This window comes from Nylanderia fulva, unplaced genomic scaffold (genome assembly GCF_048542155.1).
Source record: "Nylanderia fulva isolate GAGA-0341 unplaced genomic scaffold, ASM4854215v1 Scaffold10, whole genome shotgun sequence".
NCBI classification, from domain to species: domain Eukaryota; kingdom Metazoa; phylum Arthropoda; class Insecta; order Hymenoptera; family Formicidae; genus Nylanderia; species Nylanderia fulva.
In genome coordinates, this window is record NW_028189193.1 from 2983341 (window position 1) to 2998581 (window position 15241).

At 35.5% G+C, this 15241-nt stretch overlaps 4 protein-coding genes across 4 annotated transcripts in view; 2 read left to right on the plus strand and 2 right to left on the minus strand.

Annotated features, from left to right (window-relative positions):
• sfl (N-deacetylase and N-sulfotransferase sfl) overlaps positions 1 to 1343 on the minus strand; it is a 263272-nt gene extending 261929 nt beyond the window's left edge. Inside the window, exon 1 of the mRNA XM_085482469.1 lies at positions 144 to 1343. The gene's annotated coding sequence lies outside the window, so the exon portion shown is untranslated. The remainder of the gene's footprint in view (positions 1 to 143) is intronic.
• Positions 1344 to 2203: 860 nt separating this feature from the next.
• On the plus strand, positions 2204 to 8705 carry LOC114931964 (uncharacterized). The gene is made up of 5 exons (XM_029304124.2): positions 2204 to 2746; positions 4206 to 4523; positions 5360 to 5920; positions 6134 to 6470; positions 6550 to 8705. Exons 2-5 carry the CDS (start codon positions 4317 to 4319, stop codon positions 6672 to 6674), a joined length of 1230 nt encoding a protein of 409 aa, XP_029159957.1. The 5' UTR covers positions 2204 to 2746; positions 4206 to 4316; the 3' UTR covers positions 6675 to 8705.
• On the minus strand, positions 7895 to 9820 carry crok (crooked). The gene is made up of 3 exons (XM_029304120.2): positions 9581 to 9820; positions 9104 to 9265; positions 7895 to 9016 (listed from the first exon to the last, which is right to left on the minus strand). Exons 1-3 carry the CDS (start codon positions 9645 to 9647, stop codon positions 8790 to 8792), a joined length of 456 nt encoding a protein of 151 aa, XP_029159953.1. The 5' UTR covers positions 9648 to 9820; the 3' UTR covers positions 7895 to 8789.
• A 3230-nt stretch (positions 9821 to 13050) lies between these two features.
• LOC146725227 (uncharacterized) lies at positions 13051 to 14487 on the plus strand. The gene has a single exon (XM_085483607.1). The coding sequence runs from the start codon at positions 13051 to 13053 to the stop codon at positions 14485 to 14487; it is 1437 nt and encodes a 478-aa protein (XP_085339733.1).
• The last annotated feature ends 754 nt before the right edge of the window (positions 14488 to 15241 follow it).

Consider the following 15241-nt stretch of genomic DNA (forward strand, 5'->3'; position numbering starts at 1 on the left):
ATGTATATATGATCTGTCTGATCCACTGATGATTATTCTTCACTTTCGTTATAATCTTGCCAAAAATTATGCAATACTGATCTCTGCGAGCTATCATCTAATATAAGACATTAAGAAACAAATAAAAAAGGAGAAATTCATACCTGATATATAAGGAATAAAATTTGCACGAAATATTTCTGAAACGTCACTTTAATATCACTCGCGAATGTTCAACTTACACAATCCGAAAACACTCTCGCGAATTATCCCTCTACGATCGAAAGTTTATCACAAGGTATGTCGTATCGCGGCGCGGTTCAAAGATTTTTTTGGCACGAATAAATCGAAATCGCTCGAAGTGTTTTTGATGTTGCGACGTCGCGTGTGCCATGGCGGTGCTGAACAGCTGTTCATCAACCGTAGGGGTTGTTTGGTAGAAAGAAGGGTTGGTCGTTCATTATTGCCATCTACCGTAGGGTAGTAGTACTGCTGTCATTTTTTATTTCTATTGTTTAACTTCCGCAGGAAATATCAATTTCTATCGCCTAATACTTCAATTATTAAATTTTACCTATTAATGTTAAATAATTCTGCTCTTGCATTGCTGTATTTAAAATTAATCTTTAGGATTATATCAATTTGTAGGATTGTTTATATACTCTTGCATTATAAATTAACTACATGTATAAGATAATTTACAAATCTATGTAATGTTTCTCCGAAGAGAAACTATTGACATGTGATGGTAAATTGTTAGAGATTCATCTCTCACAGATAGTTTCTTTAATATAAACATGGTGACAAACGTTTTGTTTAACTTCGAAGGCCAAATACCTGACAGAGATATCCTTGCATATCATCACGTACGATTGATATAATCAGATACGCAAAGAACAGTCACGCGTATTTAAATATGCGTTTGAAATAATGCAAACACGCACATATGAATATGCTCATTCTCGCAAATTTGGACAGAACAGGGGGTATTTAAAATTAATACTTACAAAATACAAAGTTAATCGAATAAATTAATTATTTTTGTAATAGATTTTTAAATGACGAGCGCTTTTAATTTAATTGTGACACATATCGTATTCTTGCGACATGCGTACGTTTAAATGTATCATATTCTAATGCAATTAACGTAACTCATTTTTTATGCAACGTGATATTCTCTACCGCATTCTTTTAAATTGCACGAGATTATCGTGCGAAATTACAATTAGTTTTTTCTACGCATCAAGATATATAACTTTTTTTTACATAGTACATGTTCTGTATAAATTGCTGATATTTTTTTCTCGCCGAATTTTATTTATGCGCATTTAGATTGCAAACATTTATCAACTTAATTTTTTGACACTAATTAAGTAACATGTAAAAAATATCTTCATAATTTTAATTAAATTTCTATTTAAATAAACTAAAGTTTTTATTTTAAAAAATACATATTAATACCATATTATTGAAATTTTACATTAATTTTAGTATTAAAATCTTGTATAAAATTTTTTTATTATTTATTCTTATCTATTATTTTGTTTCGGATAGGGAGAATTGTGACTCTTTACGGTCCTGCTTCTGTATACCTATCTTCAATGTAGTTGTATCTACTCACGTCTGCACGTTCACGCACCTGTACATATGCAGCACCGTGTAATATAAATGCGACCTTGCGAGCGCAACAGGCGTCACTTCACAACTACAACTATAGCTCTACAGGCTACGAACGGGTATACGACAGTGGTAGAAGTAAATCCCCTATTTTAACGGCAACGACCACTTCTGCGATAGTACCGTAGCTGCAGCCCCTTAATCGGTTTCCAAATATTCCATAAAAATTGAAAAATTAAAATTAAATTAATTTGACACTGGATTAAAATTAATCATCTAACGCCAAATGTGATCATACGCAATAAGAGTGACAAATTTATACACACATTGAGCGGAATCATAATTACAATTTTCATACATACATTTGTATGCAAAATGGATGACGAAGAATATTGAAAAAAATTAAGAAATTGGAGTAGATGTTAAAAATGTAAAAATTTACATATATATACACGTGAAAAATATACAAACTTCTTCGACAAATCTTTCTTACGCTTGCTCACGTGTAATTCTCAAGCATAACGGTGCCCATCGAAAGACACCTTCAGAAGCTTCACTATTATCCATCACTGAAAACCGGCGTCGACCTCTTATAAAGGGAACCCACGCGAGAGCAGGCTGCATACCACGGCGGCGCGTCGCGCGCAAACAAAGTCGACAACTGTCAACCACGTTGCAGCTGCGATCGCACGCGCGCAATCGCCTGCGAAGCCATTCATGGGATCCCACAAGTTTCGTTGATGATCGCGATGACGTAGTCGGTCTCTCTTGGTACACGTCGCGATACGCAGTGGATATTACGAGCGCGTGCGGACCGAGTGCGTGTTTTTATACTTGGTGAAAGCCTCTCGAAATTCCTCCTCGCGATCGATGATGGTGCGTGTTGTTCGCAATTTCGATCGGGGTTTGGTGACCATGGTCTTCTAGAGCGTCTGACATCGCGTTGGCCATCGACAGGAAGAACGCGGGTGGATCTCTCGAGACGTTTCCAGTCACGAAGCCGCCAGGCGTGGATTCGCGTCGATTGTCGAGATCTCGTCGCTTCTCGCCGGATAGCAACTATTCTCTTCCTGCTTAGTCGAGATCTCGAGCTGCCGTTCGAGACTTGGACCGCTGCCGCAATTTGCTCCGAATCGGTGGAATCGTGATGGTACAAACAAGTTTTAGCTTCTTCGCATCGATATGCCACGAATGTATACCAATGTGAACACCAAGCTGTTATTGACTTAACGATTAACTTTGATATTACAAGCCTGATGTATTGCGTGTGAAACAAGCTACCTGACGCAGAGATAATTATAATTCTTCCCAGAATTCGAAATTACGTGCGCAGAATTAGACGTTGATAATATAACAGATTATTTTTTTTATCATTATATGATTCTCTCTGATAAGTACACATTTATCTTGCCTCGACAATCAAATTATAAAAAGACATTATACTGATGTGGATATTTGTTGCATATATTTACCGTTATTATTTACCGTTATTGAAATTTCAACAATTTGCAATTTGCCAAGCAACATGTTTTGAATGCGTAATATTATCGGGACGAAATTCTATTCGAGTTATAGCACATAAGAATCGTAATAAGAAATTATCGTGATACCTAAATCGAAGATGTTGTTGTTTTTTCTTTACTTCAAATGATACACCGAGCGTTAAAGTCTCTATTAAGAAGATGAGAGATGCCAGAGACGTCTATTGCATTTGGCGCATCAATTCTCATTAGTTAATGACACGGTAATCGAGGTCGGTTTCTCGCTCTGATCTCTAGTGTTAAATGTGATTTTCTTCGTGGTATTCCGCAAGACTTACAACGGGTTAGGTCGCGCGATTGCTCGAGATCAATCGAACGTAGTCACGACAAGGCGAGGTCGTTTTTTTTCTTCACGGGGAAAGTTCGATCGTTAGCTCGTTTCTTCGACGTTCTCTCGGACATCCTATTTCTGCGCGAACGCGATTTTATTGCCTCGAGAACGAAAGGATCGTATGGCTCTTGTCGAGTCGGAACAACTGATAATCACTGGTTGTTGATGATACAAGTATTGCATTGCTTAATGAGAGAAAGCATACTGTGTTTACGACCAAAGAGTTTTACGATCGGAAGATTTGTCCACGTCAAGAGAATCATCCGGAATGTAGCTAGCACAATATCTCCGAAACTTTCTTTTATGAATAAATTCATCTTTTGATATTTATGAATAATTTATCTTCTGAAATGCGTCGTTAAATAATGTAACGTGTAGTCGCTATCAAAATGATTGAGATATTTTTCTTCCTTAAATACTTTTAAAGAATTCCTATGATTCAAAGCTGATAAATAAGAATCATTAATAAAGTGTTAAAATATGAATTATTGTAACGTGGGATGATTGTGTTTACATTTCAAAATAGGCGCTATTAATAAAAATAAAAAACTTGCATTTTAATGAATACAAAAATTCTTGTCGTTGATTGTAGTAAATAAATTTGTGCGTCGAAAATTATATCTCTGGATTCTAGACGATCGAAAACAGATACGGCGTCGCATTATATACGCGCGCATATTAATAGCACACCTTTAGCGTACAGCTTATTGCCGTAAACTCACGATAGAATTTTGCAGCTCTCAAGGACAACGTTACCAAGTCCTCGGTGATCAACCGTTATCTAAACGATCGCTCATTTGTCGATAAGCAGTAATTGGGATCTCGAGAGAGAGGACAATCGCGCGACCATGGCGCTGGCCAAGATCAGGAATTTCATCGATACCAATCTGAAGACGGTGTCCACACCGTTGGATCGCACGGTAAATTTGGAGCCGGAGGTCGGCATTAGGATTGTACACTCGCCAAACGATAAGACGCTCCACGTCACTGTTCTCGGTGCCAGACACTTGCCGCAGAACTTCGGCTTCACCAGAGTCAACAGCTACGTCGTAAAGGTAAAGTGAACGTGGCTCGAGAATGTGGATCGATCAAACATGAGACGCGTAAACGTCTCATCAATAGCGCGTATATTCTCCACGCACTACATTTAACGCTGTATATAACATTCGAATTTATAAATTTGACGTAATAATTATACTTTTCGATCTTTGCGTTTACATAATCGCGTTTATCTGTATATGAATAAAATAAGAAAATTTTTCGGAAAACACGTGTCGCAGATCCTAACATTTTTATGCACACTGTAAGATCGCGATTTGTTTCGCTCCGTACTTTGAATTACGCATAAGGCACTAGTCGGAGAAGTTATTGGATATTATCTATGATTACGTAATATGACGAGAGTATTATATTGTAGAAGTCCGGCATTGACTATAGCATTATTATAGACTGATGAGTGTTCTCACTATTTCTTCTGGTCGCGCGAATGAAACGATATATAGTCTATCATTATTTATATATATACATACATATATCGAAAATCAATTAAACATTTTAACATATTTTTAGAATACATGATAATCCATAGGGATTTTTAATGAAATTCATCAGTAATATTATAACTTGATTTATCGCTAGAGGAAAACTGAATCAGACAAAATATAAATTGCTAAAATTAATTTAAAAAATATATATTTCAAAGAATACTTTATTTTAATTAAAGCAAAATAAAAATACATTTCAATTTTATTGCTTGTCTATCTTATTAATTTTTGTTTGATTCATAAATATTTTTATCTTAAAATTCTTGAACAATGAATTATAAGCAAATTAAAATTTGCTATTAAATATCGAAGAAAATATTGTAATTTCAAGGTTTTTTAATTTCTAGGTGAAGCTGATACCTGGCAAGGAGAAATTCGAGACCACTACAAAAAATGAATCCTGGCCACAATGGAACGAAGGATTCACTTATCATCTACGCAAAGAAACCAAGCAAAAGTTTGGCAAATCGAAGGTCGTCGAGGAGGAAATCAACGGATCCAGATTCATCGTCGCGACGCTCTACGCGATTCTCGAAGACAAACCGCTGATCGCGACTGAAAAGAAAGAAGAAAAGGAGAAAAAGTCGCCTACTAAAGGAGATTTGCAGAAGAAAGGCGAAAAGAAGAAGGAGGGTCAAAGCGGTTCCACCGAAAATCAAGAATCCACCAAGAACAAGCTTCTCAACCAATTCTTTGGCAAAGGTTCTGACAAGCTCGCGGAATCTACGACTGTGGAGAGAAGAGCTTATGATAAGAGACGAACCATTGGCGCGACAACGATTCCGCTCGATCCGAAAAATTTTGCCTGCAAACCACCAAAATTGAAACATGCCAGCGATGTATCTACGGGAGATTTGTGGAAACCACTGCGACCAATTGCAAGTAATATCTCAGGTGCCGAGGAAAGAGTAAGTACTTTTTTTAAAATTGCACAAAATTATATTAAAATTGTATTTAGTATCTTTCTTCATTTTCTTCTCATTTTAAACAAACCTATGTGAAAATGTGGATATACATTTATTTTTTAGAAATATTGATATCTTTCTTTGCAATATACTGTGTATTCTTTACATCTATTTAATTTGATTAAAATATTAATATGAGGCAAAATATAATTTCAGAAGGAGAATAAAAAAGGACAGGTCGAATTATCATTGTGTCTATCGAAAGGTGAAAAAGACGAAGATAGCGGCGGTCAGCTGGTACTGTCTCTCCATCGTCTGAGATGTTCGCTTCAGACGATGCACGAGCACGAGGGTCTGAAAGGACAAATGTATCTGAAAATGTCGGTTGTCGATAATGGTCGGGTAACGCATTTCTGGAAGAGCGACCGATTCACGCCGACAGTATCCACGAAATTTTCACCGGAAACGGCGAGAGTCGTCGCCGACAATCCGTACAAAGGAGCGCTCAATGACGTGAGCTTCGTCGTGAAATTCGTCTCGAAGAATAAAATGGGTAAGAACACTGAAAATTCTATTTTCATCGTATATCACTGGACATCATTTTATTATGCAATGATATATTTCTACCTTAGGCAAGAAAACTCCCGTAGGCCATTTCGTACTTGGCCCTGACGTCGGCGGAACTTATGGCGAACAATGGAAGCAAGCTCTAGCGAAACCGGGGCAAGAGATAACAAAGTGGCAAGCGTTTGAATAAAAAGGAGGCGTACGAGCAATAATTTATTCAACACGATGAAAATCATTGCAACCGTTGCACTATACGTACTTTCCTTTTAGATATCTAGAGACACGGGCAGTGAAAATGAGAGCACTATATACGTGCGCTATAAATATTTGAGATACTGATCGATAAAGCTATTCCAAAGAATACTATAGATATATACGTAAATTCGAACATTATTACGTGTACATTTCTCTTGTTACGTACATTTACGTTTTAGGATGTCTGTTGTCGATTTTACATAAGATAAATTTATTTTTATTATACGTAAATTTATTTTATGTTTATACACAAATTGCACAGATTCTGCATTGCACACAAACCCTTTTAATCGTCCTCGATTCTATAAAGGAGAGAACTGAATATTATTCTGCTTCGAGTTCGAAAAAATGTAACCGTCCGTAAAGTAAGTAAGAACTCTTGTCTAATACATACATGTATAGTTAAAAAGAAATAATCGTAATGTTATAAGTACAACATATCATACTTTGTAAGATTGCGAGAACATAAGTTCACCATGTTAATATGTTAAGTAATATTTTTGTTAATACTGAAATAATTTCTATTTAAAATTTAAAATATTCAAGAGACATTATATTGTTGCTTACAAAAATGTACTTTGAAAAATGATATACTTTTTTGATAAAATGATAAAATGAAAAATCTGTACTATAGTTTTATACGTAATGTTAAATGCTCATTTTTATTATCGCACTAGTTATAAACGAAACAAGCGATCAATATTTGGAATCGATATTTTAATAAAATTAAAAGCCATTTTAAATTGTGATAAATCGAAATATCCGCTCCACTAATTATTTGTACATTTTATAACAAGTAAAGTATTTAATATATGTAAATGATAAAACAACGCAGCAATCTCACGAAATATATCTCTATAATTAAACTATATCTTTTTAAAGATATTGAGTATTAATTAGTATTTATATCTTAAATAATTATGTTAGTCAACAACATATATATACGTACACATAAAACAATATATTATTTCGCACATACATATGTTTGAAACATTTTTTTTACTTCTTTATTATATGCAAAAATAAAAATATCTTTATAATTGTAAATATATTTAATAATATATATTATATATTGAGACAATTTTTTATTTATTCTCTATCGTGAATATAAAAAAATAAGTTTTTCGGGTTTTATGTTCATAAAGGCAATATCAATTTTCTGATTTAAAAATTATTTTATTGTCTGCATTTCATATAATTTCGTTTAACAAATTTGTAGAAAATTTCGAGTATAATGTATTAAGTGATATTGTGCTTCGTATAAATAAAGTATGTCGCTAATATAAAATATTATGAATAGTGCCTTGTTTGTATGGCAGTGTCAGCAACTACATATTGCTAAAGAATTATGTACAAAAATAATAAAAAAAAAATGATAAAATGTATTAAAACTATTTTAACCGTATAATTAAGGGACGGATGATTAATGGACGTTTTTAATAGCTGTTTAACTATTAATGTCTAAAATTGTGTTGTAGTTGTAGTAGACATACACATGTACTATAATATAAATATTTTACTAATATTAAAATATTAGTAAAATTTGTATTTTGTACTCTAATATAAAATGGAAAAAATTTTTTAAAATACATATATATATACATATATGTACATATACATATATGTAGCAATAGAAAATATATATTTCTATAAAATATGTAATTTATATTGATAAAATATTGCTTAAGCCAAGGTAAATGCTATTGACTTACTGGAAGTTATTCCTTCTTATAAATATTTTTAAAAAATTGTCATTATTCTTTTATAGTAAGGCATACAATAGGCACTTAGATGCTTTCTCTCAAAAAAAAGATTATAAAAATTACAAAATTGCAAAATTATAAAATTACATTGCGGAGAGACCGTAGTATCTAGTATCTATCAATATATTTGTTTAAGTTAACCTACCTTTGAAGTTCGATGTGTAAAATGTGAGAGGAGTATTTATATAATAAGTACAAGTAAATCTTGAACTTTAAAAACATTACTTACTGAAATCTAAACTATCCAGTGTAAATCAGATCTGTTAAAACTTTCTGGCTAGACTTTTTTAGACAACGAAAATATATCGAACGGTTGTTATCAAACCGATTAACAAGAGCAACCAATTTCCATGTTGATATGGCGCTAAATTACAACCATCTTTACTGTTACATGTACAATATTCCATAAATATATTATACGTTCCAGTTCGCATCAAACAAAATCGTTCGTCACCTGCAATCCCGGGTTCACCCATATAAGCGCAGCTACGAAAATATCTCCATTCACCATTAACTGTAAAGAAAAATTTACAAAACACAAAGTGTAACAATATCGTGTGATGAGTCATACACTTATATTTTATATTTCAAGACGAATGACCTTTTTGACGAATTTTGCGACACATTGTCGGTTTTACACCTGGTAAATGGCCCAATTCAGGCTCTTGTTTACAATCTGTAATAGGCACAGTGGAATTGTCAAACGGATCCGCGCATTTTGGATCTGAGTCTGACCTGCATACCCAACATTTGATAGAAAACCCTGAAAAATGCGATAAAATCCTAAATACTACTTTCAACTATAAATATATACTTTCCTTAATTATGTTACAAAGGTTGTATTTATTTAAATACAACATAATATACATTTGTTTCTGTGAAACAGAGGTTAGAAATATGTCTCAAATATAAAATTGTTATCAAAGCTATTGCGCAAAGCTCTGTAAGAATATCAATACGTACATATATAAAGTACGTACATCTATAAAGTCTCAATCTTTAATCAGGTTACTTGAAGGTTAATCTATAATAAATAACCGAATTTAATTATTCCTTAAGTATATAGCTGACTTTATACCTTCTTGGATGCAGCAAATAAGCAGAAACACTGTCGCGAGAAGATAAAAACGATTTCCAATGGCCATTTTAAAAAAAAAAACCGTGATATGTTTTATCTCTTTGCTCCGAAAATTCTTCCACGCGAGAGATTCAATTCCTCCAAACTGCCACAAACATTCTCTACATATTCTATGTGTCCACGCCTATAACTGACCGTGCGCCGCGCTGTCGCCCGATTATACCGGGTGTTCGAAATAATCCGAATGAATTCCTTTGTTGCCGAAAGCAAGAGAAAGTTTCAGACAATGATTCATAAATTTACCATTAATTTCTCTAATATTATCAAAGACCTATATGCGTTAATAATTGTCGAAAGATTATCAATTTTTAAATAATATTAAATAGTCATGCAAAGTATTTTTAGTATTGTATATAAATATTTAAATAAACATTTAATAAAACATTTTTTCTTATTATATAATAAATATGCTTTCTAAACTCAAATATATTTAACAATCAAATATATTGAAACCACTGTATAGAACCACGTCAATAATTGTTTAATTATCACAATTACCCACTCGAACTCACTTCTAACGTGTGTCTTACAAATAAGTCATCTATGTAAATCCATATTCACTATCGATACTTTAATATTATGTTTGACAGATTGATAAGAATATTTTTCAAAAAATATTCGAAGAAAGAAATATATTAAATTTTTAGGAATTTAAAATATTTTTATATTATAAAGGAATATAAGTAAACTTCCTCGACAGACAGTCTCTTTTATACGTTACTGAAAACTTCGGGTATCCTCGGAGTTACATCACGCGTGACTCGAGTCAACCGCGCCCGACATATGCAATCTTTCTTGCTATAGTATTGCTGGTATACAGCCGCGTGCATAAACGTATGTAAAAGCATATTTACCAGAGGGAGAAATTTTATCGGTAAACCACATATAAAAAAAATGTAACATGAGAAATGTGGTATTGCATCTATACAAGTCTATAACAAGAATATAAATAAAAATAAAATCAAAAATTAACATATACATATATATATATATATATATTAAAATTTTTAAATAATAAAAAATTTGCATTATAAAATTGATTCTGACATTATATAAAAAAATTATTTTATCTATATTAAAATTTTAATTTTTTCATTAATACTTATTAAACTTTAAAACTGATCAAAATATAAAACAAATATAAATACATACAAATAGATACAATACTATAATTTTATACATGTAGATATGTACGAGAAAAACGGTTAAAAAAAAAGTATACCGACAATAAACAGTAAACTGTAATTGAGACTGCAGTAACTGTCAATTGATTAAGTCAATTATCTAATCATTCAATAGTTTTTATCAGACAAACACGATCCTATCTGCACCAACATGAAATAAAGTTCAATGCCCTCACACATATATAAAAAAAAACAATATGTTTCTGAGAAGACAGGACGCAACGCTATTACAACGAGCATTTGCTCGTTCAGAGATTCGAAGCCCGTTTGCGTGAAAGTATATCTTATCTTCCCTTTCTTTATTCGCGATCGCGTCCAGGAGTCTGGATCGTGAAACTCTGAATCGACTGGTACGTCGATCGTCTCCCCCTTTTCCCGCAGCATCCTCCAGCTATCTGTATCAGTCTGAAAGAAGAGAGCGATCTGGACCCCACGGATCTCGTAGCCCGCAGCGAGCTGGATCGGCTGCTCTCGCTCTTTCGCGGGTGGTCCGCGCCGACAAGCCTCCGTGTTCCGGGGGCCGAAAAACATTTGAATGCTATAAATAAATATAAATAAATTGATTTGCTGACATTAGCATATAAGTAGCGAGGGAGAAGACGGCGACTTCGGCATCTCGCCGGCCGCGTCTGTCTTTTCCTCTCTCGGCCGCAAGTCGGAGGCCGGACATTGATTTATATCGGTGTCCCTTCGATTCCCGCGGCATTCGCTCCGTCGACTCTTCTTCCCTTTAACTTAAAAGGGCACGGGACTACTATGGGATCCGCGCATCCCGTCTCCTTCAGTCTCGAGCTCGTGGGAATTAATTCGAGAGTAGCGCTGTGTTCTTTATATGTCGCTATGCGCCATTCGCATCTCCGACATCGGTTCCGTATTCGCGAGGAACAACGTTAAAATTTTGAATACCGTTTAGTACCGTGTCTTTATTAAGCTATAATAATATTGGGCAAATTATAGTCCGGGGAATCCTAGGAATAAAGTCAGTCTTTAACTTTCAGCCAATTAAAAGGTAGAACAGCGCTCTTTTATTTATTTTTTAAGAATAGAACAGACAAGAAAAATTAAATTATATATGCTTAAATAAGGCATCCCAAGGGATGCATTAAAAGTTAATAAACGAGCGTCAAATATTCATCTTCCTAGAATTTCAGGGTGGAACAAGCATGTAATTTCGTTATAAGATAATGGGAGAAACAATAAAATCATAATGATTTATTTATTGCATGTGAAAATTGTATATGCATTCCGAAGCTCTCTCTTATTCGAAATAACAATCAGTAGAAATGGCAATTGTATTTTTTTCATTATTGGCGCAATAAGAATCAATATACGCTACTGGCAAAGATTAATGATTTGCAAGTATTATGCGGCGAAAATTGTTATTACGCTTTCCTAAAAGCAATTTTGCATAAATGCTTTAAATTATGTAATTCTCATTTTGTCTTCAAAAAAGCGAACTTGCTCAGATATATATCTCTTATTTGTATCTCTTTATTAATCTATAACACGCACATCCGCCCTTTTTACAATTGTTGATATTCACTTTTGAGTTTAATCTTTTCGCAGTCGTCGTCTCGACTATATCTGAGCAAGTTCACTTCCTTGTTGAGATATCTATCTCTTTATTAATCTATAACACGCACACCCGCCCTTTTTACAATTGTCGATATTCACTTTTGAGTTATTCTTTTCGCAGTCGTCGTCTCGACTATATCTGAGCAAGTTCGCTTCCTTGAAGACAAAATGAGAATTACGCAATTACATTTGTTCTGGGCCATAGTGTTTTCCTGCCTCGTCGAAGTTCGAAGCCGTTTCTCTTTTCCGCCTAATAATCATTCGGGCAAAGACTTCTTCGCGGATATCCTAAGCGAAGTGCTGCGAACGTCACGAACGAAGGACGCTCTCTTCATACTTGGAGACTTTTTATCGAACGGACAGACGGACGATATTCTCGATAAAATATTCGCGACGACAAGTCAACGCGTAGCGAGCCTTTACATAAACGCGACGGATCAGTCGATAGCGTCTCAAGTTTCCTCCTGCGGAATGTCACGCGATCTAGTCGTGTATATCCATGTCTCGGAGCGAGAGCTGGATATCGTCGAGAGCGAGCTCGTAGCCGAAGACATAAGACGCTTCATTCACGATCGCGTCCGGCCCAAGGTACTTGTACTGATGATCCAACTTCGTCGATCGTGTCGCGATCTCGTACCGCTCTTCCGCGCGATGTGGTCGAGGAACATCCTCGACGCGATCGTTGTGGAATACTCCCGAGTGTCGGAATACCCCGAGGAATACTCTACGATCGTTCATCGGTACGACCCGTTCACCGACAGCCACCACGAGGAACCGTATTCCGCGAATATCACATGGTTCACGGATGACTTTCCAAATATGCACGGTTACCCATTGGTTTACGCTTTCGCTAATTATCCTCCATATAGTTATGTTATCGAATCGGGCGCGAAACACGAATTAAAAGGCATAGATAAGATCCTGATTGATATCCTGGCGGACAAGATGAACTTCACCAAAGTTCCCAAAATAATACTGAAGAAAGATTTATTATTCTTCGAAAGGATGCCTAATGGCACTATGATCGGCGTCTTGTCTGACGTAGCCTCGAAGAAATACGACGCCCTTCTGATTTCGCTGCCGATGTGGGGAAATGTTTACTACCTAGGACCACCGCCAGCCGTGCAATATGCTTATCCTCTCTTCATCCAGAACTGGTGCTTCGTGGTGCCCAAGGTGCTCGCACAGCAGAATTTTATGAGCAACATTGGATTACAAATGTTGGTTTTGAATTTCTCGATCATAGGAATCTTCTGGTTGTGCTCGCAATTAATGAAGTTCAATCCGAGATGGCACGTCGCGAAAATTATCGGTATCATGCTGGCCGCGTCCTTTCCACCGCAACTCACAAAATTACACGAACGAATCATTCTCCTCAGCATCATCGGCGTCTACGCGTGCTACTCCTCGACCCTCTTCGCCGAATTGACGAGCACGAGTTTCAAGAACAATCGCTACGTACAATACGATAGTTTACAAGATTTAATAAATTCCGATTTCGTATTAATGATTCACGCGAATATATTATCAATTATGTCTCAATTCAGCAATCTTTTCAAGACTTACAAATTAGATAAGATCATAACCTTAGCTCATACGGAATCCTGCCTTGAGAATTTGTTGATGCACCAGAACGTCACTTGCTTTATGGAAACAAATTGGGCCGAATTGATTGCGGTCAATAATATGCGAAATGATGAGACTATATTGGAAGTAACGAAACTCTGTTATCTGTCGCCACCGTCCGCTAATATCTTTTCGGAAGGATCGCCTTATATAAGACGCTTCAGCGAGTTACTTTTAATGCTGAGGGACGGAGGTATTCGCGATAAGTGGTACCGTGAATTCATGAGGAACGAAACGAGGGACACAACTGTTCAGACAAATCAAGATCATACGAATTCTATGTACGTTAACATATTTCATCCATTGATTTACATATTGATAACGGGATATTCGGTCTCTACTCTCGTTTTCATCGGCGAATTGATTTGGAAATACCTCGACATCGATTTGAATCTACGTAATATATATGATTCACTAAAATCGAAGAAACATTTGAAAAAGAATAAACGACGACATAATTAAAGCGAATGGTATTGCGAGTTGTTCCAATGTTTGTTTCGCTACTTTAATAATCAGAGACCGACATTAATTAATATGACATTTTAACTTGAAGAAAATTGGTACCCTCGAGGCGGCATTATCGAATAGAGCGAATTGCTGCAAAATTTATGATATATATCACAATACCGGTGGCGATAATAACGCGTACTTTAATCGCGTCTCGTGCTTTGCGGAACGCAGTTAATCTTCGTTATTGCGCGCACGTCGTGTCCTCGACATGTAATCGTTATATACGGCGCGAGATGGACGCGAGCAATTTTAATCAATGTAACAGTTTCCTCAAACGAGTGGAACGCCTCCGGATCTGCTCTTTGCGAGCGTATATCGTTTACATGAGTCAGTCTCGCTTAGGTCGAAAGACGGCCCTCGTTTCGGGAACGAAATCACCGGCCTGAAGAGCGGTGCTTCATGCTTATTTTTTCCTCAAAAACGGTCAATTTCGTGTAATCTTCTTGCGAGAGCGGGGCGTGGTCGGACCACAGGGATACTCTGATAGGCAACTGCGACGTGTGTCATTAACCGTTTTTTGCATTTTTTTTTTACAAAATGGCGGTGACAGAGCTCTGCAACGATGACCACTCGTTTCGGACAGTGCCTTACGGGCGACCTACTAGCTGCTCCAATTTTTGCTGTAGAACAAAAAACCAAATTTTTTTTAATTCTTTATATCATTAGCTAGCGAACTACGTACGGAAATTAAAAAATAATTGTTTTT

Bases quoted from the DNA above. Each gene is read 5' to 3' on its own strand.
- LOC146725227 (XM_085483607.1), top strand. From the start codon at position 13,051: ATGTGGTCGAGGAACATCCTCGACGCGATCGTTGTGGAATACTCCCGA.
- LOC114931964 (XM_029304124.2), top strand. From the start codon at position 4,317: ATGGCGCTGGCCAAGATCAGGAATTTCATCGATACCAATCTGAAGACG. The intron at 4,524-5,359 runs GTAAAGTGAACG...TTTAATTTCTAG, and splicing joins TCAACAGCTACGTCGTAAAG to GTGAAGCTGATACCTGGCAA. The intron at 5,921-6,133 runs GTAAGTACTTTT...ATATAATTTCAG, and splicing joins TCTCAGGTGCCGAGGAAAGA to AAGGAGAATAAAAAAGGACA.
- crok (XM_029304120.2), bottom strand. From the start codon at position 9,647: ATGGCCATTGGAAATCGTTTTTATCTTCTCGCGACAGTGTTTCTGCTT. The intron at 9,266-9,580 runs GTATAAAGTCAG...CGCATTTTTCAG, and splicing joins TATTTGCTGCATCCAAGAAG to GGTTTTCTATCAAATGTTGG. The intron at 9,017-9,103 runs GTCATTCGTCTT...TTTTCTTTACAG, and splicing joins TCGCAAAATTCGTCAAAAAG to TTAATGGTGAATGGAGATAT.